The sequence below is a fragment of the Narcine bancroftii genome, chromosome 1 (genome assembly GCF_036971445.1).
Source record: "Narcine bancroftii isolate sNarBan1 chromosome 1, sNarBan1.hap1, whole genome shotgun sequence".
Classification (NCBI taxonomy): Eukaryota; Metazoa; Chordata; class Chondrichthyes; order Torpediniformes; family Narcinidae; genus Narcine; species Narcine bancroftii.
The window spans coordinates 480,187,351-480,209,661 of NC_091469.1; the positions used below are offsets into that span (position 1 = coordinate 480,187,351).

Sequence of the window (22,311 nt, forward strand, 5' to 3'; positions counted from 1 at the left end):
AAAGCACGTAGCCCTTCTACTTCCTCAGGACTTTGCAGAGGTTTGGTATGAAAGAGAGAAGTACGTTTAAACAGTGCAGTGAGGTCCATTTGAGAGTCTGATAACAGCAAGAAACATAGAAAATAGGTGCAGGAGTCGGCCATTTGGCCCTTCAAGCCTACACCACCATTCAATATGATCATGGGTGATCAGTACCCGGTTCCTGCCTTCTCCCCATACCTCCTGATCCCCTTAGCCACAAGGGCCAAATCTAACCTACTCTTAAATATTGACAAGGAACTGGCGTCAACTACTTCCTGTGGCAAAGAATTCCACAGATCCACCACCCTCTGAGAGAAGAAATTTTTCCTCATCTCAGTCCGAAAAAACTTCCCCCTTATCCTTAAACTGTGACCCCTGGTTCTAGTTTTTTTCCAGCATTGGGAACAACCTTCCTGCGTCTAGTCTGTATAAACCCTTAAGAATTTTATATGTTTCTACAAGATCCCCCCCTCAATCTTCTAAATTCAAGAGAACGCAAGCCTAGTCTATCCAACCTTTCTTCATATGCAAGTCCTTCCATCCCTGCTATCATTCTAGTGAACCTTCTCTGCAACCCCTCCACGGCGAGGATGTCCTTCCTCAGATAAGGAGACCAAAACTGCACGGAGTACTCCACATGTGGTCTCACCAAGGCCCTGTTCAACTGTAGCAGGATTTCCATACTCCTGTACTCAAATCCTCTTGCCATGAACGCCAACATACCATTCACCCTCCTCACTGCCTGCTGTTCCTGCACGCCCACTTTCAATGACTGATGCACTGCAACACCCAAGTCTCTCTGCATCTGCCCTTTTCCTAAACAGATACCATTTAGATAATAGTCCTCTTTCCTGTTCTTACCTCCAAAGTGGATAACCTCACATTTATCCACATTATGTTGCATCTGCCATGTCTTGGCCCACTCGCCTAACTTGTCCAAATCACTCTACACCCTCCTAGCATACTGTACTAAGCTAACCCCGCTACCCAACTTTGTGTCGTCTGCAAATTTTGAGATATTGCTATCTATTCCCACATCTAACCCTACTAGTCACTGGCTGCCATTCCGAAAAGAACCCATTTATATCTACGCTTTTCTTCTTGTCCATCAACCAATTCTCTATCCACCTTAATACCATACCTCCTATTCCGTGCTTTTTAAGTTTATACGCTAGTCTTCTGTGCAGAACCTTATCAAATACCTTACTAGAGTCCAGATATACCACATCCATTGATTCCCCCCTATCCACTCTACTGGTTACATCCTCAAAAAACTCTATTAGATTCATCAGACATGATTTTCCCTTCACAAAACCATGCTGAATCCATCCGAAGATACCACAACTCTCCAAAAGTACTGCGATTGCAGCTTTATTAGATTTGTCAGATATGATTCTCCCTTAACAAAACCATGCTGACTTCGTCCGATGATACCACTACTCTCTAAATGTACTGAGATTGCATCTTTAATAACTGATTCTAACACCTTCCCTATGACCAATGTCAGGCTAACTGGTGTATAGTTTCCCTCCCTTCTTAAAGTGTGGGGTTACGTTGGCCACCCTCCAATCCTCAGGAACTATTCCAATATCTAGAGGTTTGAAAAATTATCACTCACTAGCGTCTTCTGCCCCTTTGTATTTCGCAGCTCTACCCACATCGATTCCACATCTTCCAAGTTAATGTCCTTCCTTTCTATCGCATTCACCTCTTCCCAAACCAACAACGCTACTCCACCTCCTTTTCCATTCCGTCTATTCCTCCTGAATGTCGAGTAACCCTGAATGTTGAGCTCCCAGTCACGGTCCCCCTGAAGCCATGTCTCTGTGATCCCGACTATGTCCTAGTCATTAATAGCTATCTTCAATTCATTCATTTTATTACGAATGCTCCTTGCGTTGAGACACAAGGCCTTCAGACCTACTTTAGCCACACTCTTATCCCTTTTACCATTATGTAAATAAGTATCTCTTTTTGACTTTTTCCCCAGGTTTACCTGCCTGTCACTTTTGTTTTTCACCTTGCTATCTTTTGCTTCTATCCTCATTTTACACCCCTCTGACTCTCTGGACTAGTTCTCAACCCCCTGCCATATTAGTTTAAACCTTCCCCAACAGCGCTAGCAAACAAACCCCTGAGGACATTGGTTCCGGACCTGTTCCGATGCAGACCATCCTGTTTGTACCGGTCCCATCTGTCCCAGAACCAGTCCCAATGTTCCAAGAATCTAAAACCTTCCCTCCTACACCACCGTTCAAGCTACATATTCATTCTAACTCCTGTTATTTCTACTCTGGCTAGCTCGTGGCACTGGTAACAATCCAGAGATTATTACCCTTGAGGTCCTACTCCTTAATTTATTTCCTAGCTCCCTAAATTAATCTCGCAGGACTTCATCCCTTTTTTTCCAATGTTGTTGGTACTGATATGGACCACGACAGCTGGCTGTTCACCCTCCCCTTCCAGAATGTCCTCTAGCAGTTTTGTATTTTTGAGCTGGTGTATTTTCTGAAGATGGGAGGGGGAGAAGAGAGTGACTGATGGGCCCTTCAGTATATTGCCTGCTCTTCCAAAGCAGCAGGAGGTGAAGGTGGAGTTCGATGGATGGGGAGTAGGGGGGGTTTGCGTGCCAGCCTGAGTGGAGTAGTTCCCATCCTAAGCAGGGGATGTGCCAGACGACCTATATATTCCTACCAGAAAAAAATACTAAGCCCTTCCTACCTTGTAACCCTCTATTTTTCCTTCATCCATGGGCCTGTCTCTTAAATGCCCCTTTTGTTCCAGCCTCCACCTCCACTTCTCGCAAGGCTTCCCGGCACCCACAATGTTTTGGTGTAGAAAGAAAGCCTGCCCCTCATGGCTCTGCTGGATGTCCTCTGTTGTTTGCCCTGGGAAAAAGGCGCTGGCTCTCTGCCTTATCGATGCATCTCAGAATCTTGTCGACCTCCATTAAGTCATCTGCCATCCTTCTTTGCTCCAAAGTGAAAGCCCTAGCTGTGCTAACCTTGCCTCTTGTGGCGCTGCATCTGTCATAATTAATAAGAAGCAAATACGAGGCGCTGCGGTGACAGGCTTACCGGCGCTGTTAATAAACTCATCGAATGTCTTGTTCCAAGGCCAGGTATAGTTGCCCGTTTCGTTCAGTGTGGTCCCGTTGAATATCCGCCAGTCCCGCACACATTTCTGACGCAGGTTCCCCATGAAAAGCTGAAGGCCAATGAGTGCAAACACACTGAGGCAGAACACGGTCAGAATCATGACGTCTGCAAGCTTCTTCACCGACTGGATCAACGCACCGACAATCGTTTTCAAACCTGAGAGGAAAAGTTAGAACACTTAGCTCTGTGGGGACAGAACCCGGCCTGTGCTATTGTGAAATGGAACGATGGGTCAGCATGTAACATTCAGCACCAGAAATCGGATATTCAGTCTGTCAAGCCTGGGCCGATGCATAAGTTATGGATGAAGTCCATCTTTGCAGTCTTTAACCAGGCCACTCAATTTCCATTAACCCCCCCCCCCAAGTCTCTCTCATTCCCTCACCTGTCTCCATTCCTTCAGTTCTCCACCTCCTTCCCTTCCTCCCATTCTCTGACCTCCATCGCTTCTCAGCTTCTATCTCTTCCACCCTCCCACCTATTATCTTTTTAAACTTACAGCACGGTAACAGGCCATTTTGGCCCATGAGTCCATGGCGCCCATCTATGCCCACTTAACCTACACCCTCAGTACATTTCGAACAGTGGGAGGAAACCAGAGCCCCCTGGAAAATCCCCGCAGAGACGGGGAGAATGTACAAATTCTTTATAGACAGCATGGGATTCGAACCCCGGTCCCGATCACTGGCGCTGTAAAGGTGTCGCGCTACTGCTGCACCGACCGTACTGCCCTTCCTCTTACCTGTTAGCCTGTGCTCCTCTCCCTAACCCTTCTCCACCCCCCCCACCCCCACCGCTCCACCCTCTTTTTAATCAGACATCTGTGTGTTTTTTGACATTCCTGATGAAGGGCCCAGGCCCAAAATGTCGACTGCTTTTTGCTTCCTGTGGGTGCTGCGTCACCTGCTGAGTTTCTCTGGCACTTTTGCGGACTGCGTCTCCCTGAGATGACCCGATTAGACTCTCGACTTAACCAGGACAGGCTGGAGTAAGCTGCGTGAAGCTTTCATGAGGTGAGTACAAAGTTTGAAGAGGCCGAGATAGAGTCAACCTCTGGACAGAGGTAAATAAATAATCAATAGTGTTGGGAGTAGTATATCAATGAGCAAGTGGTGCAGGGAATGGAGAAAGTATAAAAATGTGGTGCAGGGAAATAGAGAAAACCACAGTCGTAAAAGTCAGTGCACAGGCTTCATCTTATGCCAGTGTGGGAGCCATTCAAAAGCCTGATAACAGTCAGGAAGACACCAAAACATTTGAGAAACGGAAAAGCTGCAGGTGTTGGATTCTTCAGCTATCTGATGTACATGTAAAGGGGATTACAACATAAACTATTGCTTGTCACATTGTGGGTATAGACTTTAGCATTATTGTAAGATCGTTATTGTGAGATCTGCACCTTCTCTACGTCAGAGACACTTTGCTGGGCACCTTCACTCTGTCCGCATCAGTGACAGGAATCTCCAAGTGGCCGACCACTTCTATTCTGCGTCCCACTCCCAGCCTCATAAGTCTGTCCACGGCCTCGTGTACTTTCCCACCAAGCCCACTCGTAAACTAGAGGAATGACACTTGATTTTCCTGTCCGAGCTCTCTCCAACTGGATGGCATTAACGTTGACTTCTCCGGTTTCTGCTGGCCCGCTCTCCGTTCTCACTGCCTTCCTATTCCCTCAGTCTTCTTTCCTCCAGCCCCCCACCCCCCTTCACAGAGCCATCCCCCCCACCCCGTTTGCTGCTGAACCCTTCCTCCCGTATCTACTTATTACCTCCTGCCTCTGGGACAGTGCACCTCCCCCTCCCCCTCCCACCATTTTGTTTGGTCGCCTGCTGACATTTTTCCATATCTTGATGAAAGTCTCAAGCATGAAACGTTGGTTATGTATCTATAAAGTACACTGTTTGGCCGGTTTAATTTCTCCAGCATTGTGTTTTTACTACAGTGTGTAGATTCTGTTTGAAGCATTCCACACCCCTTCCCCCACCCCTCTCTCCTCCTGTCTGTTGCCTCCTCCAGCAACCACTTAAACACAAATACCTGTATAATAAGTGGGTTTTGGAGTACGATCTTTCTAATAAGATTTTTACATGCACTAACTGCTGTCGCATGTGAGTGGAACTGATTTCTTGATTTCCCCGGTCACTTGCTCAATAGTTATTATTCAAACATCCATTTGGGTAACAAACAACAAAGCTGCAGTCTCCGGAATCTTCAACAAACAATGAGCTGCTGGAGGGAGACTGAGGGTCTGGCAGCATCCGTGGGGAGAAATTAACATCCAGACTTTGGGTTACCCTCCACCTCCAATCCAATACAACACCAGCCCTGCTTCCCCCCACCACCACAACCCTCCTCCGCCTGGCAGAACTCGTCTCACCCTCAGTAACTGCTCCTTTTACTCATCCCACTTTCTCCAAGTCAATGAGGTAGCCTTAGGATCCCGCATGGGTCCCAGCTATGACTGCCTTTTGGTTGCTTTGTGGAGCAGTACAGGCCACAGGCCTACATACGCCAGGCCCTTCAAATCTCCCCCTGCCACATTGACGACTACATTAGTGCAGCCCTCATGCACCCATGATGAGCTCGTCAACTTCTTCCTCTTTACTGCTAAATTTCACTCCGACTTCAGATTCATTTGGTCCATCTCCAACGACGTTCTCCCCTTTCTCCATCTCAGAAAACAGACTTTTCCTACAAGTCCACCAACTATCACTGTTACGAGTCCAGAGGACCCCAAAACCCAGCAGCAATAGATATTCACCAAGACAAATTGTTACTTAAACAAAAGTTGCTTTTAATTATCTGTAAACATGAATATATAATCAAACTTTAACTTATCTCCATTGCTTAACCTAACTTAAACCCCTCCTAATTCTAAGCGCACATGTGTGCAATATGTGTGTAAGTTCAGATAAATTCTTTGGTTCACAGTCCAATCTCACTTCTCATCCCTCCAAGTTCACTGGTTGTAGGCAATTGTTATACTGTGCATAGAATTTAACATTTATAAAGTTCACCGGGCTTTGGTGCTTGAAAGGTAAATGGTTACCGCTCAGGAAGGTTTTTGTTGGTTTTCAGAGAGCGATTTGTTGTACAATGGACATCCAGCCACCTCAGTGTCTTGCTGACTAAACTTGCCCCCTCAGGGTTCTCCAGATGATAACATCTTTCTTTCAGGTCACTACAGAGTACCTTTTTGTTTCTCTTATTCCAAGTGAAACATTAGACAGCCAGTCCTCTCCTCTTGCATGAACCACAAGGGCTTTGACTCTGCTTGCAAAACCACATGACCCTCTTAGAACAGCAAGCTCTCTTCCAGACAGAAGGCAGCTCCGACAAGCTCTTTCATCTGTTGCCTTTTTGCAAACAACAATCCATTAGTGAAGTCTCTTGGGCATTTTCCAAAGCTCTTGCTAAAACTGTGGACCTGTTATGTCTAGCATTAGCAGAGCTCCTGTATTTCAAATAAAAACTGTTTTAAAGTGTTTGTAGTGATCTACTCTAACAAATATTTCCCATTTATCTCCCAAAAACATATCTATATACTCTGTCATACCACAGTTACCTTGACTACACCGCTTCGCACTCTGCCCCATACAAAGATTCCATTCCCTTCTCTCAATTGCTTCTGCTTCCAGGATGAGATCTTCCATGCCTGATCATCAGAGATGGCTACCTTCTTTAAACAATGTGGCTTTCCCTCCACTATCACCAAGTCAGCCCTCACCTGCATATTACCCACACATCTGCTCCAGCCCCCTCCATTCCCATGTGCGACAGGGATAAGATTCCCCTCGACCTCACCTAGCAGCCTCCGCATTCAACACCTCCTCCTCCTCCACTATTTCTACCACCTGCGTGATCCCACCACCAGGCAGATCTCCTTCCCCCTCTGTCTTCTGCAGGGACAGCTTCAGTGTCCCCTCATCACCCCCTTGGTCTCTTCCCCTGGGACCACAGGAAGTGCTATACTTGTGCCCACCCCTCTTCCCTCTCTACCACTCGGGGGCCCCAAACGGTCCTTCCAAGTGAAGCAACACTTCACATGTGAATCTGCAGACGTCACCCACTGCATCCAGTGCTCCCGCTGTGGCCCCCTCTGCATCTGAGAGACTGAATCTGACTGAGAGATCGCCTCGTTGAGCACCCATTTCATTCCTACACCCCATTCTCACACCTACATATCTGCCCGTGGCATCACGCACTGCCAAACAGAGGCCACCCACAAGTTGGAGGAACAACACCCAGCATTCCGTCTGGGCGCTCTTGAACCAGAAGGCATTAACATCAACTTCTCCAGTTTCCCTGTCCCTCTGCCTCCTTCCCTCCTGCTCCCCACCCCCTTTCCTCTCCAATCAGAGAGCTCTCTCCTCCCACTATCACTTCCCAGATTCTGCCCTCCTTCCCATATTCACCTATGACCTCCTGCCTGTTGGCCTGAGGCCCTCCCCATGCACTACCTCCTACAGCCCCCCAATATTTTATCCTGCATTTTGCTCAAACCTTGACAAAGGGCTCAGTCCCAAAATGTTAGTTTCCCGTAGGGGATGTGTGACCTGAGTATATCCAACACATTTGTGCATTAAATCCCGATCACTTCTTTGCCCTCCCCAGCTTTCTTTTGACCCCCCCCACCCTTGATATACCTGATATCACTCCATCCAACTTTAGTCTTAATAGGGGGTCCTGAGCCCACACATTGACTGACGTTTTCTACCCATGAACTCTGCCTGACCTGCAGAGTCCCTCCAACAAATTGGCTCAAGCAGTTTCAGCACCCGTGACCTCACACCATAAAGACTTCATTGGCTGGGACATGCGGGGATTGTTGAGAGATGTCAAGAAATGCAAGGTCATTTTTGTGAAGGCAATCGAGTGCCCTGAGGAAAGTTCAGTGCACAAAGGCAGGATGTACTCTGCCGTGTGAGAGAGGGTCTGTGTGTGTGGGGGGGGGGGGGGTGGTGTATGGGGGATGGATATGTTTGTGGGAGGGGTGTGGGTGTGGGAGCGCGAGTGTGGGGGTGCGTGGGGCTGTGTGTGTGGGGTGCGTGTGTGAGCAGGTGTGTGGTGCTATGTGTGTGTGTTGGTGTGCATGTGTGGGTTTCACAGAATAACAATAAAATTATTAATAAAATATAGCTTAAAACGGTAAGATGGTGAGGTTTAGTTATTAGGTCACATTTCACAAATGAATCTCATTTGCCAGGCAAGACCTACTGAGGGCAGACTTTGTGTCTACAGTTGACTTTGCAGAGACAATGGGAAGTGCTTGTGAGAGTTTCACAAGTAGGTGTTAATGGGCCAGCATGTTTGAACAGTGTTCAGGTTCAAGAACTGAGAAATCTTTTGCTGCTAGATTGGTGCCAGAGTTTTAAATTTCTGGTTGAAGTTGGCTGTTCTAAGAGGAGCCACGTGGTTTTGCAAACAGAGAGAAAACACCCAGTGCTTGTCAGAGTATTCTGCAGCAGATTGCAGGGAAGATAATAATTGTTTTAATTCTGTGCACAGTGTGGAAGATTACCTGATACCAGTGAACTTGGAGAAGTGAAAAGTAAATGACTGGACCATGAAACAAAGAACTTTCTTGAACACAACCATTATGTACACGCGCGCTTAGAATTAGAAGGGGGTAAAGTTAAGTCTTGATCTTAAGAAAATAGAACCAGTTTTGTTTCAGTAGCCATCGTCTTGGTGAATATCTATTGCTGCTTGTGTTTGAGTCCTTTGGGCTTGTAACAGTGCGTGTGGGTGGGTGGATGGGTGGGGATAGGATCCACACCCACTGAGAGATGCTATTGCAAAATCCCCAAGTGGAGCTGACCTCAACCACATCAGCTGGGATCTCATTAAATGGCAGAGCAGGCACAATGGGCCAGATGGCCTACTTCTGCTCCTACCTGTTATGCTCTAAAGCTCAATCACACCTCAGCAGCAAGGTGCCAAGCAGGGTGTGGATAGGCCAAGAGCAGTGGAAGCTCCGGCGAGGACTGAGGGTCGTATCGGAAAGGAGCCATTACCTGGGATAACCGAAATCGTCTTCAGTGCTCTCAATACTCTGAACGTTCGAAGAGCTGAAACATTGCCGAGGTTTACGAACTCTGTAACATACCTGGAAAACGAAAGGACAGTTATTTACAATCACAATACTCACTCAATACTCTAATCTTGCTCGTGCTTTTCTGCTTTATACACCTATACGAATGTTAGAGTTGACCTGTTAAGACTGCTCGCAGAACACTTCTCACTCTACCAGCTTTAATGTGACAAATAAACCTTTTCATATTTTCCACACTGTTTTACAGCCACTCTATAAAATGAGAAGAGCCCATTTGATTCACTTGTTCATCATGCTGCTCTCATGCCTCTGTCCAGTATCCTGGCCAGTTGCCTGCTATTCTCGATCTCATACGTCGACTGACAGTTTCTCTCCTTGGATGATACCCGACCCACTGAGTCCGTTCCCCCCCCCCCCCAGGATAAGCTGGGTTCGACCCCAGGGATCAACAAGATTTGACCCTGTGGATAAGCGAGGCATGACCTCAGGGGGGTCATCAGGATACATTGACAAGGCGACCGGTAGCCTTTTTTTCGTGGACCCTACAGGGGTCCGAGGTAAGACACAACAGTGGAGAAGGAGGCTCAAGCCATTGTGGAAGCGGTAAGGCACTGGAGACATTATCTGGCATGTAAACGCTTCACCCTCGTCACGGACCAACGATCCGTGACTTTTATGTTCGATAACCAGAACAGGGGGAAGATAAAAAAACGATAAGCAGGATATGATACTATAAGTTAATTTAAAGATGGCCATTTTTGGCAATGAGCTTCCCGGCTTCTCACGTCTAAGATTTACGTAACCTACTGACATCTACAACAACTGTTGCATTTGGATTGAAAAGTCAATAGAAAGGTAGAAAGTTGGCAGCATCTGTGGTGGGAAATGGGTCAAGACTGATGACGGTCTGGATGAAGCTTTGACACTCCATTTCCCTCCAAAGGTGCTGCCTGACCAACTCGCTTTTGGATAGCTCCAGATTCCATTATTTGCACTAACTCGTGCCTCCAATTAAGGCCACTGTGCCTCGAGACAGAAGGGCCTGGAAATCCACATGGCCTCTGTAGAGAGCTCTACGGCACTCAGGGGGAAGAAAGACCTCCTCATCTCCGTGGGAGACGGGCAAGCCTGATTCTGTGTTGCTGCTGGTCATGGACAGTGTGGTGATAATGGTAGGAACATCTTCATATCACAAGAGACAGTAAACATAACACACAAGGAATGTCAGGGAGAATCCATGGAATCCAATAGGCGGTCGACACTTTGAGGCCTAATAGCAATAGTGATGGTGTAATTGGGGGGGGGGGGGGTGGGGGAGCGTATTATACTGACTGCTTCCTATTGGCTATGGCTGTAGAGATACTTCACCCTATTGGAATAACGGATGGAGATGCTTTCCCACTGGCCAGTTTAGTGGTGGATATCTTCTCTTTGGCTTGGCTTCGCGGACGAAGATTTATGGAGGGGTAATGTCCACGTCAGCTGCAGGCCCGTTTGTGGCTGACAAGTCCGATGCGGGACAGGACGACACGGTTGCAGCGGTTGCAGGGGAAAATTGGTGGGTTGGGGTTGGGTGTTGGGTTTTCCCTCCTTTGTCTTTTGTCAGTGAGGTAGTCTGTTAATAAAAGCCCAGTAATACTGTAACACCTGTCTGGTCAATGTCTATGAGCAGCAGCAATAATAAGAGGGTATAACTTTCTATAACACCCTAAGACATAGGAGAAGAAATAGGCTATTCAGCCCATCGAGTCTACCCCGCCATTCTATCATCAGCTAATCCATTCTCCCACTGCCCGGCCTCCTCCCCATAGCCTTTGATGCCCTGGCTAAATCAAGAACCAATCCATCTCTGCCTTAAATGACCTGGCCTCCACAACCGCACGTGGCAGCAAATTCTACGGAGTCACCTCCCTCTTTTCTATTGCAGTATTAGGGGAGAAAGATCTCCAATACAGCAGAAAAGCAGTGCTGATTTTCAGAAGATAAAGGCAAATTCAACCAACGTCAGGCAGGCTAGTGAAATGGAGCAAACTCCAAGCTGCAGGAGATACTCATCAGAACTTAAGAAACGGGAGCAGGAGATGGCCCTCGGTCCCGTCCAGCCTGCTCCGTCACTCAATAAGTTCCTAGTTGATCTGGCTGTGGGATCCACCTGCCAGTTTCTTCACCCTGATCATACAACTATCAATGTAACTGTGTCTTAAATATATATTCTGTGAGGCAGCCTCAACTGCTTCCTTGGACAGAGTTCCACAGATTCACTGCTGTCTGGGAAAAGCAGTTCCTTCTCATCTCCATCTTCAATAGAGGTTATGTGCCAGCATGGATATGATTGGATATTATTGGTTAACCAGTAGAAGGCAGAGTCGGGATAAATGGGTATTTCTCTGGTCGGCAATCAGTGGGGAGTGGATTTCCACAGGGGTCCGTGCTGGCCCTGGCTTTTAAAACTCACCTGAATCTTGAAGCCATGTCCCTTATTTCTAGTCTCGTCTATCAGTGGAAACAAAGTTATTATGTTTAATTCCTTTCATAATTCTATTCAAGATCTCCTCTCATTCTTCTGAATTCCAGTAAGCATAGAACCAGATGACTCAATCTCTCCTCATAGGTGAACCCCCTCCTCTCTGGAATCATACCTGGTGAACATCCTCTGCACCACCTCCAAAACCAGTGCGTCCTTTCTCAGGTAAGGAGACCTGCACACAGCACTCCAAGCACAGCCTCACCAATGCTCTGTACAGTTGCAACAAAGTCTCTCTGCTTTTCTATTCAATCCCTCTAGCAATGAAGGCCAACAATCCATTTGCCTTTTTGATAGCCTGCTGCACCTGCAATCAAATTATCGGTGATTCATGCACAAGCACTCCCAGGTTCTTCTGCTCGGCCGCACACTGTAATCTTTACCATTTTAATAATATTCTGATCTATTTTACCGTCCAATATGTGCGACCTTACATGTACCAATATTATACTCCATCTTGTCCTCTCACTTAACCTATCTATATCTTTCTGCAGACTCTGCCATCTAGCACCGACCCCTGTGGCCCTCTGCTCATCACTGATTGCCAACCAGAAAAATACCCCTGTGCCCCAACTCTCTGCTTTCTATTGGTTAACCAATCCTCTATCCATGCTAATACATCACCCCCAATCCATATATCCTTATCATACAAGTCTTATATGTAACACTAGAGAGGAGATTCGCTCGGGTGATTCCAGTGATGAAATGGTTGGCCTAAGAGGAGAGATTGAGTCGTCTGGGACTGTACTTACTGGAATTTAGAAGAATGAGAGGGTATCTTATAGAAATGAATAAAATAATAGAGATAGGCAACTTGTTTCCATTGATAGGTGAGATGAGAACTAGAGGTCGTAGCCTCAAGATTCAGGGTAGTAGATTTAGGACAGAGATGAGGAGGAACTGGTTTTCCCAGAGGGTGGGGAATCTGTGGAATTCACTGTCTGTTGAAGCAGTGGAGGCGACCTCTGTGAATATATTTATGATAGGTTGGGTAGATTTTTACATTGTAGGGGAATTAAGAGATATAGGGAAAACGGCAGGTAGGTGGAGATGCGCCGATCATCAGATCAGCCACGATCTCGTTGAATGGCAGAGCAGGCTCAATGGGCCGATGGCCAACTCCTGCTCCTATTTCTTATGTTTACCAAACCACTTTCTGGGAATCCAGCTGTTCCCCTCGATCCACTGCACTCATTATAAACTCAAATAACTTCTGTAAATTTGTCAAACAGGACCTGACCTTCCTGAATCCATGCTGTGCCATCCTGACGAAACAATCTCTCTCCACATATCTTGCTATTTCTTCCATGATGTTCGCTTCAAACATTTCCCTGACTGCAGTCATAAGGCTCGCTGCCTTTTTGCCTCTGTCCTTTTTAAAATAGTGGTAATGATATTCACTGTCCTCCAACTCAGGTTCCAATTTCATGCCAAGGATCCACAGAGATCTGGGAAATTATGACAAACCCTTTGGCTATAATGTCTGCCATTTCTTTCTGTACACTGCCTTTCAGGACCAGGAGACTTATCAACTTTTAGGCCCATTAGTGTGCTCAGTACTCACTGGTGTGACAATCCCTCGAGGTCGAGGATGGTCCGCTTTGTTCTGTTGATCTATTTATGGGCTCTCTAGTGGCCTTTGAGTTCAATCTTGGCTTTGAAAGTTCTTCCACATTCAGGACAGGTCACTCCCGATGGCAGATCGAGCTTTGGTTCTCACTGCCTCTCTTTCCCTTTACTTCCCTTTCCCTCTGTTCGGCCCATCTGTTGGCTTCGAACGTTGCCGCTCCTTCTTGGATGGTGGTTCGCTAGAGTTCCCTGTCGTCGACATTGGTTTACCAATTGTTGAGGTCGATGTTACATTTCTTCATGTTGGATTTTAAGAAGTCTTTGAACCTCTTCTGTTGTCCGCCCCTTTTGCACTTGCCTTCTTTAAGGCGAGAGTAGCAGATTTGTTTCGGCAGACGTTCATCTTCCATCCAGCCAACATGACCGCTCCGTCTCAGTTGACGTCGGCTTTGATGCTTGTTGCTTTTGCTTCATTTAGCACACTTTAGTGAAAGCAATTACAGTATATTGAGGTCTTCACCCCTCACAGCATGAGTAACATCTCCTTTTGGCATGTTAGACGCGAATTGTGACGTACAAGTCTCCAGCCTTACTCACACTATCCAATACTAATTCTCCTTTCTCTTCCTCCAAGGGACCAACATTCACCTTAGCCACCCTTTTCTGTATTATATAATTCTAAAAACTTTTACTGGTTTTTAAAATTTTGCATTAGTTTACCTTTGTAATCTATCTTTTCTTTCTTTATTGCTTGTTTAGCAGTTCTTTGTTGCATTGTAACATTTTTCCAATCGTCCACATTCCCACTACTCTATGATTTTCTTTGCAGGAGTTTTTAGTTTGATGCCTTTCTTTAAATCTTTGGCTATTCAAGGCTTGTTCTCGCCACCCTTATTGGCCTTGCTTTTACCTGAGCACTGTGGAAAATCTTTTGTCTTCCACTGTTTCTCAACTGTCCCACCATGTTCCCAGTCTACGCCAGCCAACTCCTCCTTATCTCATTGTGGTCTCCCTTGTTTAGTTGATTTTAGATCAAACTATTCCCCACCCCCCCCCCCCCCCCCATCTGTATGAGAAATTCAGTCATACTTTGATCAGTCTTTCTGAGAGGATCCCCAACTCCAGGATCATGAATTTTACCTGCCTCATTGCACAGGACCAGATCCAATATAACATGTTCTCTTGTGAGTCCAGTAACATGTTGTTGAAGAAAGCTGTGACCAATATAGTTTGAGCAGCATCCATGAGGGAGAAAGAATGGCCAACATTTTGGGTCATGAGAACATATGGACATAAGAAATAGGAGCAGGAGCAGGCCATCCGGCCCATTAAACCTGTTTCACCATTCAATTAAATCAAGGCTAATCTATTGATAGGCTCATCTCCGCCTACCTGCATTTTCCCCATATCTCTTAATTCCCCTAATATGTAAAAATCTATCTAACCTTTTCTTAAATATACTTACTGAGGCAGTGAATACCACAGATTCACCACCTTCTGGGAAAAGCAGTTCCTCCTCATCTCTGACCTATGTCCCTTAGTTCTGGTGTCCCCAACCAAAGGAAATAACTTACCTCCTCTATCTTATCTATGCCCTTCAGAATGTTATATGATTCTATAAAATCCCCTCTGATTCTTCTAAATTCCAGCAAGGGCAGCCCCTGACGACTCAATCTCTCCTCACGAGCTGACCCCTTCATCTCTGGAATCAGCCTAGTGAACTTCCTCTGAACCGTCTCCAAAGCCGGTACATCCTTCTTCAAGTAAGGAGACCAGAGCAGAACAGGCTGCAGTCACGAATACAGGGGTCATCTGTTGCACCCATTGTGGCTTTCTCTACATCGGAAAAACTGGACGCAGACCAGGAGATCACTTCATTGAGCACTTTTGCTCTGTCCGCTGAAATAATGGAGATCTCCCAGTGGCCAACAATTTCAATTCCATGCACCTATTCCCACACCGACATGTCTCATGCACTGCCTACCAGCAAATAGGAAGAACACCTAATATTCCATCTGGGAACTCTCCAACTAGACAGCATTAGCATAGGCTTCTCCAATTCCCATTAAAGCCCACACCTGATTCTCTCTCTCTCTCTCTCTCTCTCCCTACACCTCTGTCTCTTTTACCCCAGCTCCCACCCCATGTCTCTCCATCAGAGAACTACCTCCTCCCCATCATTTCTAGCTTTTTTCTCTTCTACCCTCCCACCTGTATCCACCCCATATCTGGTAGCCAGTGCTTCGCTACCCCTCCCCCCCCGTCCCTTCCTCCCTTCTCTCTTCCTCCCCCCCCATCATTTTATTTAGGCATCTACCTCTTTTTCCTGACTCCAGATATAGGGCTCAGGCCTGAAATATTGCATCACCCTTCACGTTCTATGGGCGAAACATGTCCTGCTGAGTTCCTCCTGTATGATGCATGATTGGTTTGGAGCAAAGTTCAGAGATCTCATTTCAGACCAACATACCAGCTCTGGACATCATGTTACTTACGCCATCAAAATAACACTGAAATCCAACCAATTCCACGGATCACGGAGGAAAGTAAAAGCGTCAATGCAGAATCCTCTTGCCAAAATTTTTATCATCGATTCAAAAGTGTAAATGCCGGTGAACGTATACCTGGTAAAGTGATCGGAAAAGGAATAGCATTAGGTGTTGGCAGAAGGATTGAGGTGAGCTTGGATCTTCACACAGCACAGGCCAACTTGCCAACCAGTGAATGGCAAAAGGTGAATTGGAAAAGCAAGTGTGATCATACTTAAAATGATTGCAAGCTTCAGGACACTTTCTCAATGAACTGCCATTGGGTCAGGAATGGACAACATATGACGAGCCATTTTTTTTTAAATCCAAGGAGCATTCCTTCTGACAAGTCAATGGATGAGAAGATGAAGCATTTGGTGTAATCCTGCCCATTGTCCGATTGACCGGATGCCATATCTCTCAACTGTCTAAAGCGAGGCTTGCAGTGCAAACTTTCTCTTGTACTTTGGTCTGCAAGGGGCAACACCCTCTGTTGCCGCGAATCCAACTTCAAGCGAAGGGAGAGCAGCTTTAGAATTTTGGGAGAAAGGATCGGTTGGGCATAATTGGGTCTTTCACACCAGGTCATGGTGGTTTCCTGTCAGCTGTTCCAAGCAGATCCCCTCCTTGCTCTCATTATGATTGTTCTAGTAAAGACAGAGAGACACTGGTGGAACTCGGCCGGTCTCGCAGTGTCCATTGGAGATAAAGATATATTAATGATGTTTGTGGCTTGAGTCCTTCCTCAAGGGATACCTTTGGGATCAGGCTCCAAGCATCATTAATATATCTTTATCTCCTATGTTTGCCTCGAGGCCGGCTGGGTTCCTCCAGCATCTACTTGTTTTTACTACAATTACAGGCTCTGTAGACTTTCATGTTTCCCTCCATTATGATCAGCTTAACCTCTTTACTATTAATCAGTTGACTTGCCTGAATAGCACATTGGACAGGTGACCATTTACAATTCAATTCCTCCTTGATAAACCTAGTCCTTCTCCCTGACTTTCCATCGTAGAAATGGATGCAATTGGCCTTTGAACAGTCACCACTGAATTATTCCAACTAACCTTTCTACGCCATCCAAGTGTGTGTACATCCGTGGCATTACTGAGATGTGCATTTGGCCAAGGAGTAAATTAAAGCAACTCCGCCACTTATTCTGTCCCAGTTAAGGAGTGCCCTCCTCGCTGTTCCCCAAAGTGCTGCTCTGTCAACGGAATGCCGGAATGAAACTGGGAGGAATGGACCGAGACTGACACTGTACGGAGTACAAGGACCATCCACCCTTTGAGGTTGTAAGGTATCTCAATACCAACCTCCTGCTTTGCTTCCTTAACCCTAAATACCTTTGCCCAACAACAATCCACCAAGGTTCCCAGTCTTAGCATCTCAGGGACGAGCTGCACTGACATAGTGCCAGGTGTGCACCTTGGGTGAAGGATATGAACCCCTAGAATCAAGCCGAGACAAGTGGAGAAAGGCAATGTCATGGGATATCAATGTGCATGTGTTTGCCATTAACTGACTAGCTATCATCCCTGTGACTTGTAAATATTTTATTCTACCCTTCATTTAGCTCTTCAAACCATCGTTAAAACATGCTTTTCAAATAACCTCACAGTCATGAGTTTTCCTATCTTTGCTGGCTGGAAAATTGTATTTCTGTGGCTCAGATCGTGACAGCTTTTAGCAATAGGGTTTACATCCATTGTTCAGTGCCCCTGAAAAGTCAAACGATGCAAATGTACATCCTGGGTAAAATGGGCAGAGCAGTGCTCCGCAATCCAATTTCCTTCCTGAGGATGCTCTCATGGGCAAGGGCTTCATTTCATCCTGTGACTTTAAAAGCAAGCTCTCAGAGGCAATAATCAAGGATCCACAACACCCAGCCCACACCTCTGTTCTCGCTGCTGCCACCAGGAGAGAGGTGTAGGTGCCACAAGACTCGCGCCACCAGGTTCAGGAACAGCTGCTACCCCTCCACCGCCAGACTCCTCAACAACGAACTCAATCAGGGACTCATCTAAGGACTCTCACTTGTGCACTTCACTGATTTTTTAAAAATGATCTCTGTATTGCAGAGTTTGTTTACATTTAATTATCTGTTTACAATCTTTTATTTGTTTACATATGTACATTTTTTTGGCACTACTGCCTCACCCAGAGGAAAAAGAATCTCAGGGTTGTATGTGATGCCATTGTAGGTACTCTGACCATGAATCTGACTGTCAACAATAGATGAAATGTGCACCTCGACCTCCATTTCACAAGACTGGCTTGGTAGCAACTGATCAGTGGAAGCCTCTTCAACTCGTTCACATTAAATGCGCACCAGCTTCTCAAGTTGAGAGGTATGTCCTGGGGTCCTTTTCGGGAAAGGAAATGACTCCTCGGGGTTCATCTCATGCCAAATATCAATGAACCCCTTCTTTTCAGCAGAAAAAAAAACATTTTTCCCCCGAGTCCTTAGGCGGCAAGTAATTCCATCTTATTCAGGCCTCTACATTAAAGGAACAATCGGGGTCAGACCTGAAGCCAGTAATACAACCCTTGCCATTTGATTTTACCAGCAAGGCATTTATTCAAATTGCAACAGTCAACATGCTGATCGAAATGCAATGTAGAATCGTACTCCTCAGAGCTTCCGACTGTCGGTAATCATTTGACGGAAAGATCCTATTTTACTTTTGTTCAGTTCCTTTAATGCAAACGCAGTGAGAGAGCAAACTGCTTTGTTTTGGTAATGGAGTTAAAAGTTCATGAGTTCGCTTGGATGCATAATGAGGTTATGTGGAGAGCAAATTATGAACTAAGTATTCAGTACTTAAAATATTAACTTACTTGGCAACTGGACCTCAAGGGGCAAGATACACCTGGCAAAGCATTTCATCGGGACAGATAAGGGCACAGTTCAAAGGTCAACATTATTTACGGCATTAGATCATAGGCAATAAGAAACAGCAGAATTTTGTAAAGATTTGCAAGCAGAAAGTACGCTGACAGAAGTGATGGGGTTGTACTCACTCCACATTCTTTGTCCAGGGGGCGGGGTCGGACATGGTCATAAACACACAGTTGGTCAAAATAGTGCACATTATAAAGATATTGAACAATGTAAACGGAGAGTTAAGGAGAATCCAAAATCGGCAACACAACGCGCAACTGAAGCAAGATCCCAGGGGCAGACAATCTTACCTGGTGAGACGGTGTGGTTGCATTCGGCAAGCTGAGGATTGCTTTTCGGCTCGGACACGAATGGGACCCCCGTCACTGCGATATTCCTGAATGCGTTAATCCCACCTTTTAAATGTGACCCCCATCAGAAAGTTCCTCGACTCAATCAGAAGGCTCTTTGGCAATGGGGAACCTCATGTTTTACTTTTGGATATGCCCCATTTGATCACGAACTCTGCCCTTGCCCTTCTCACTTGAAATCTCACTCCCACTTGATGCAGTAATTCAATCTCACAGCACAGACAATCATTTTAGTACCAAAGCTATCCCATTTATTTGCCCTTACCCCACTGCACTGCAAATGTTTCCTCTTCAAGCAACCATCCAACTCCAGTTTGCAGATGACCACTGAATCTGTCTACTCCTCTTTGAGAGATGTGCCCCTGTTTGAGGAGTCCTACAATGCACAAATAGGCATGTTGACCCTCCGTTTTACTGCACACCATCCACAACCCTCTAATCTCATCTACCAGCGCTTGGTATATCACATTATATGCATCAATCGTTCCATTGCTTTGCTTCTTTTGCCCATATGCCTGAATCGAGATCCCCTGGTTATTCATCTCCTGCCAGAGAACATTGCAATGCAGAAGCAGGACTTTTGGTCCTTCTAGTCTGTGTTGAATTATTATTCTGCCTTGTCTCACTGACCTGCACCCTGTCCACAGCCCTCCATATACCTCCCATCCATCTACCTGTCTCAATTCTTCTTAAATGTTAAAATTGAGCCCACATTCACCACCTCAGCTGGCAGCTCGTTCCACACTCCCACCGCTCTCTGTGTGAAGAGATTCCCTATAATATTTTCCACTACACCCTTAACCTAAGTCCTCTGGTTTCCTATAACTGCAGAGATTTTCCTGATTCCTCCCTCATCTCTGGGCTGATTGGTGGCTGGAAGTTGCCCGTGAGGGCATGAGTGATAATGGAGTAGATGGGAACATAGAATATAGAACATTACAGCACAGTACAAGCCCTTCAGCCCTCAATGCTGTTCCACCCTATATACTACCAAAAAAATAATCTAAACCCTTCCTACCTCATAACCCTCAATTTTTCTTTCATCCATGTGCCTGTCTAAGAGTCTTTTAAATATCCCTAATGTTTTAGCCTCCACCTCTATCCTGGTGAGGCAACTTCCTGTGTAAATGAACAAACTCCTGATGTCGCTGCCTTTCTTCACTTTGTACAGATGTTCCCTGAGGGGTGTTTGCTACTCTTAACCTGGGAAAAATGTGCTGACTGTCCACCCTATCTATGCCTGTCAGAATCTTCTAAACCTCTATTGAGTCTCCTCTCATTCTTCTATGCTCCAAAGAGAAAAGCCACAGCTCTGCAAACCTTGCCTCATAAAACATATTTTCCAATCCAGACAACATCCTAGTAAATCTCTGTACCCTCCCCATCACTTCCACATCCTTCCTATAATGAGGTGACCAAAACTGAATAAAATACTCTAAGCATGGTCTAACCAGAGATTGTAGAATTGCAACATGACCTAGAACCATAGAACGCTACAGCACAGAAAACAGGCCATTCATCCCTTCTAGTCAGTGCTGGCCACTACTTCACTAGTCCCACTGGCCTGCTCCCACTCCATAACCCTCCAGTCCTCTCCCATCCTTGTATCTATCCAATATATTCTTAAGACTTAAGATTGAGCCTGCATTCACTACATCAGATTGCAGCTCATTCCACACTCCCACCACTCTCTGAGTGAAGAACTTTCCCCCAATGTTCCCCTTAAACCTTTCCCCTTTCAGCTTCAAACTATGACCTCTCGTATTTATCTCCCCTAGTCTAAGTGGAAAAAGTTTTCTCGTATCCATTCTGCCTATACCTCTCATAATCTTGTAAACCTCTATCAAGTCTCCCCTCATTCTTCTTTGCTCCAAGGAATAAAGTCCTAACCTGTTTAATCTTTCCCTGTTCATCAACTCCTGAAGACCTGGCAACATCCTAGTAAATCTTCTCTGCACTCTTTCAATCTCATTGATATCCATCCGGTGGTCAGAAAACCAGAACTGCACATAATATTCCAAATTTGGCCTCACCAATGTCTTATACAACTCACCATAACATCCCAACTCCTGTACTCAATACTTTGATTTATAAAGGCTAAGATACCAAAAGCTTTCTTTGCAACCCTGTCCATCTGCAACACCACCTTCAGGGAACAATGTATCTGTATTCCCAGATCTTGCTGCTTCTCCGCACTCCTCAGTGCCAGACCATTAAGTGTGTATGTCCTACCTTGGCTTGCAACACCTCACATTAAACTCCATCTTCCATTTTTGGGCTATTCTCCCAGTTGATCCAGTTGCCTCTGCAAGCATTGAAAATCTTCCTCAATGTCCACGACGCCTCCTATCTTTGTGTCATCAGCAAAACTGCTGATCCAATTTACCACGTTATCATCCAGATCATTGATATAGACAACAAACTAAAATGGTCTCCACACCGATCCCTGAGGCACACCACTAGTCATAGGTCTCCAGTCTGAGAAGCCACCATCCACTACCACTCACTGTTTACTCCCACACAGCCAATTTCAAATCCAGTTTACAACCCCTCCATGGATATCTAGCCTCTTAACCTTTTGAACTAATCTCCCATGTGAGACCTTGTCAAAGGCTTTACTAAAGTCCATGTAGACAAGACCCTCAGCCTTTCCTTCATCTACCTTCTTGGTAACCACCTCAAAAAACTCTACAAGATTCATTAAACATGACCTATCATGCACAAAGCCATGCAAACTGTCCTTAAAAAGCCCATGGCTGTCCAAGTACCTATATATCCTATCTCTCAGAACTCCTTCCAATAATTTACCTACTACTAACGTCAGCCTCACTGGCCTATAATGACCTGGTTTATTTTTAGGCCCTTTGTTAAACAATGGGACAACTCCTCTGGTACCTCACCCTTGGCTAAGGACATTTTGAATATGTCTGCCAGGACACTGCAATTTCTACACGAGTCTCTCTCAAGGTCTGAGGGAATATCATATCTGGCCCAGGGTATTCATCTACGTATATTCGCTGTAAGGCAGCAAGCATCTCCTCATCTTTAATCTCCATACGTTCCAGGACATTTTGAATATGTCTGCCAGGACACTGCAATTTCTACACGAGTCTCTCTCAAGGTCTGAGGGAATATCATATCATATCTGGCCCAGGGTATTCATCTACGTATATTCGCTGTAAGGCGTTTGTTTTCCTT

At 45.7% G+C, this 22,311-nt stretch overlaps 1 protein-coding gene across 5 annotated transcripts in view; it reads right to left on the minus strand.

Moving 5' to 3' along the window:
• The window catches only part of LOC138751914 (sodium channel protein type 1 subunit alpha-like), a 299,966-nt gene extending 281,003 nt beyond the window's left edge, over window positions 1-18,963 (minus strand). For all 5 annotated transcript variants that reach the window (XM_069914861.1, XM_069914864.1, XM_069914862.1 and 2 more), the window contains exons 1-4: window positions 18,883-18,963; window positions 15,823-15,951; window positions 9,197-9,288; window positions 3,099-3,335 (exon numbers count right to left, since the gene is read on the minus strand). In XM_069914861.1, the coding sequence (XP_069770962.1) occupies window positions 3,099-3,335; window positions 9,197-9,288; window positions 15,823-15,951; window positions 18,883-18,953 (529 nt within the window). In that variant the 5' untranslated portion in view covers window positions 18,954-18,963. The remainder of the gene's footprint in view (window positions 1-3,098; window positions 3,336-9,196; window positions 9,289-15,822; window positions 15,952-18,882) is intronic.
• Window positions 18,964-22,311: the final 3,348 nt, after the last annotated feature.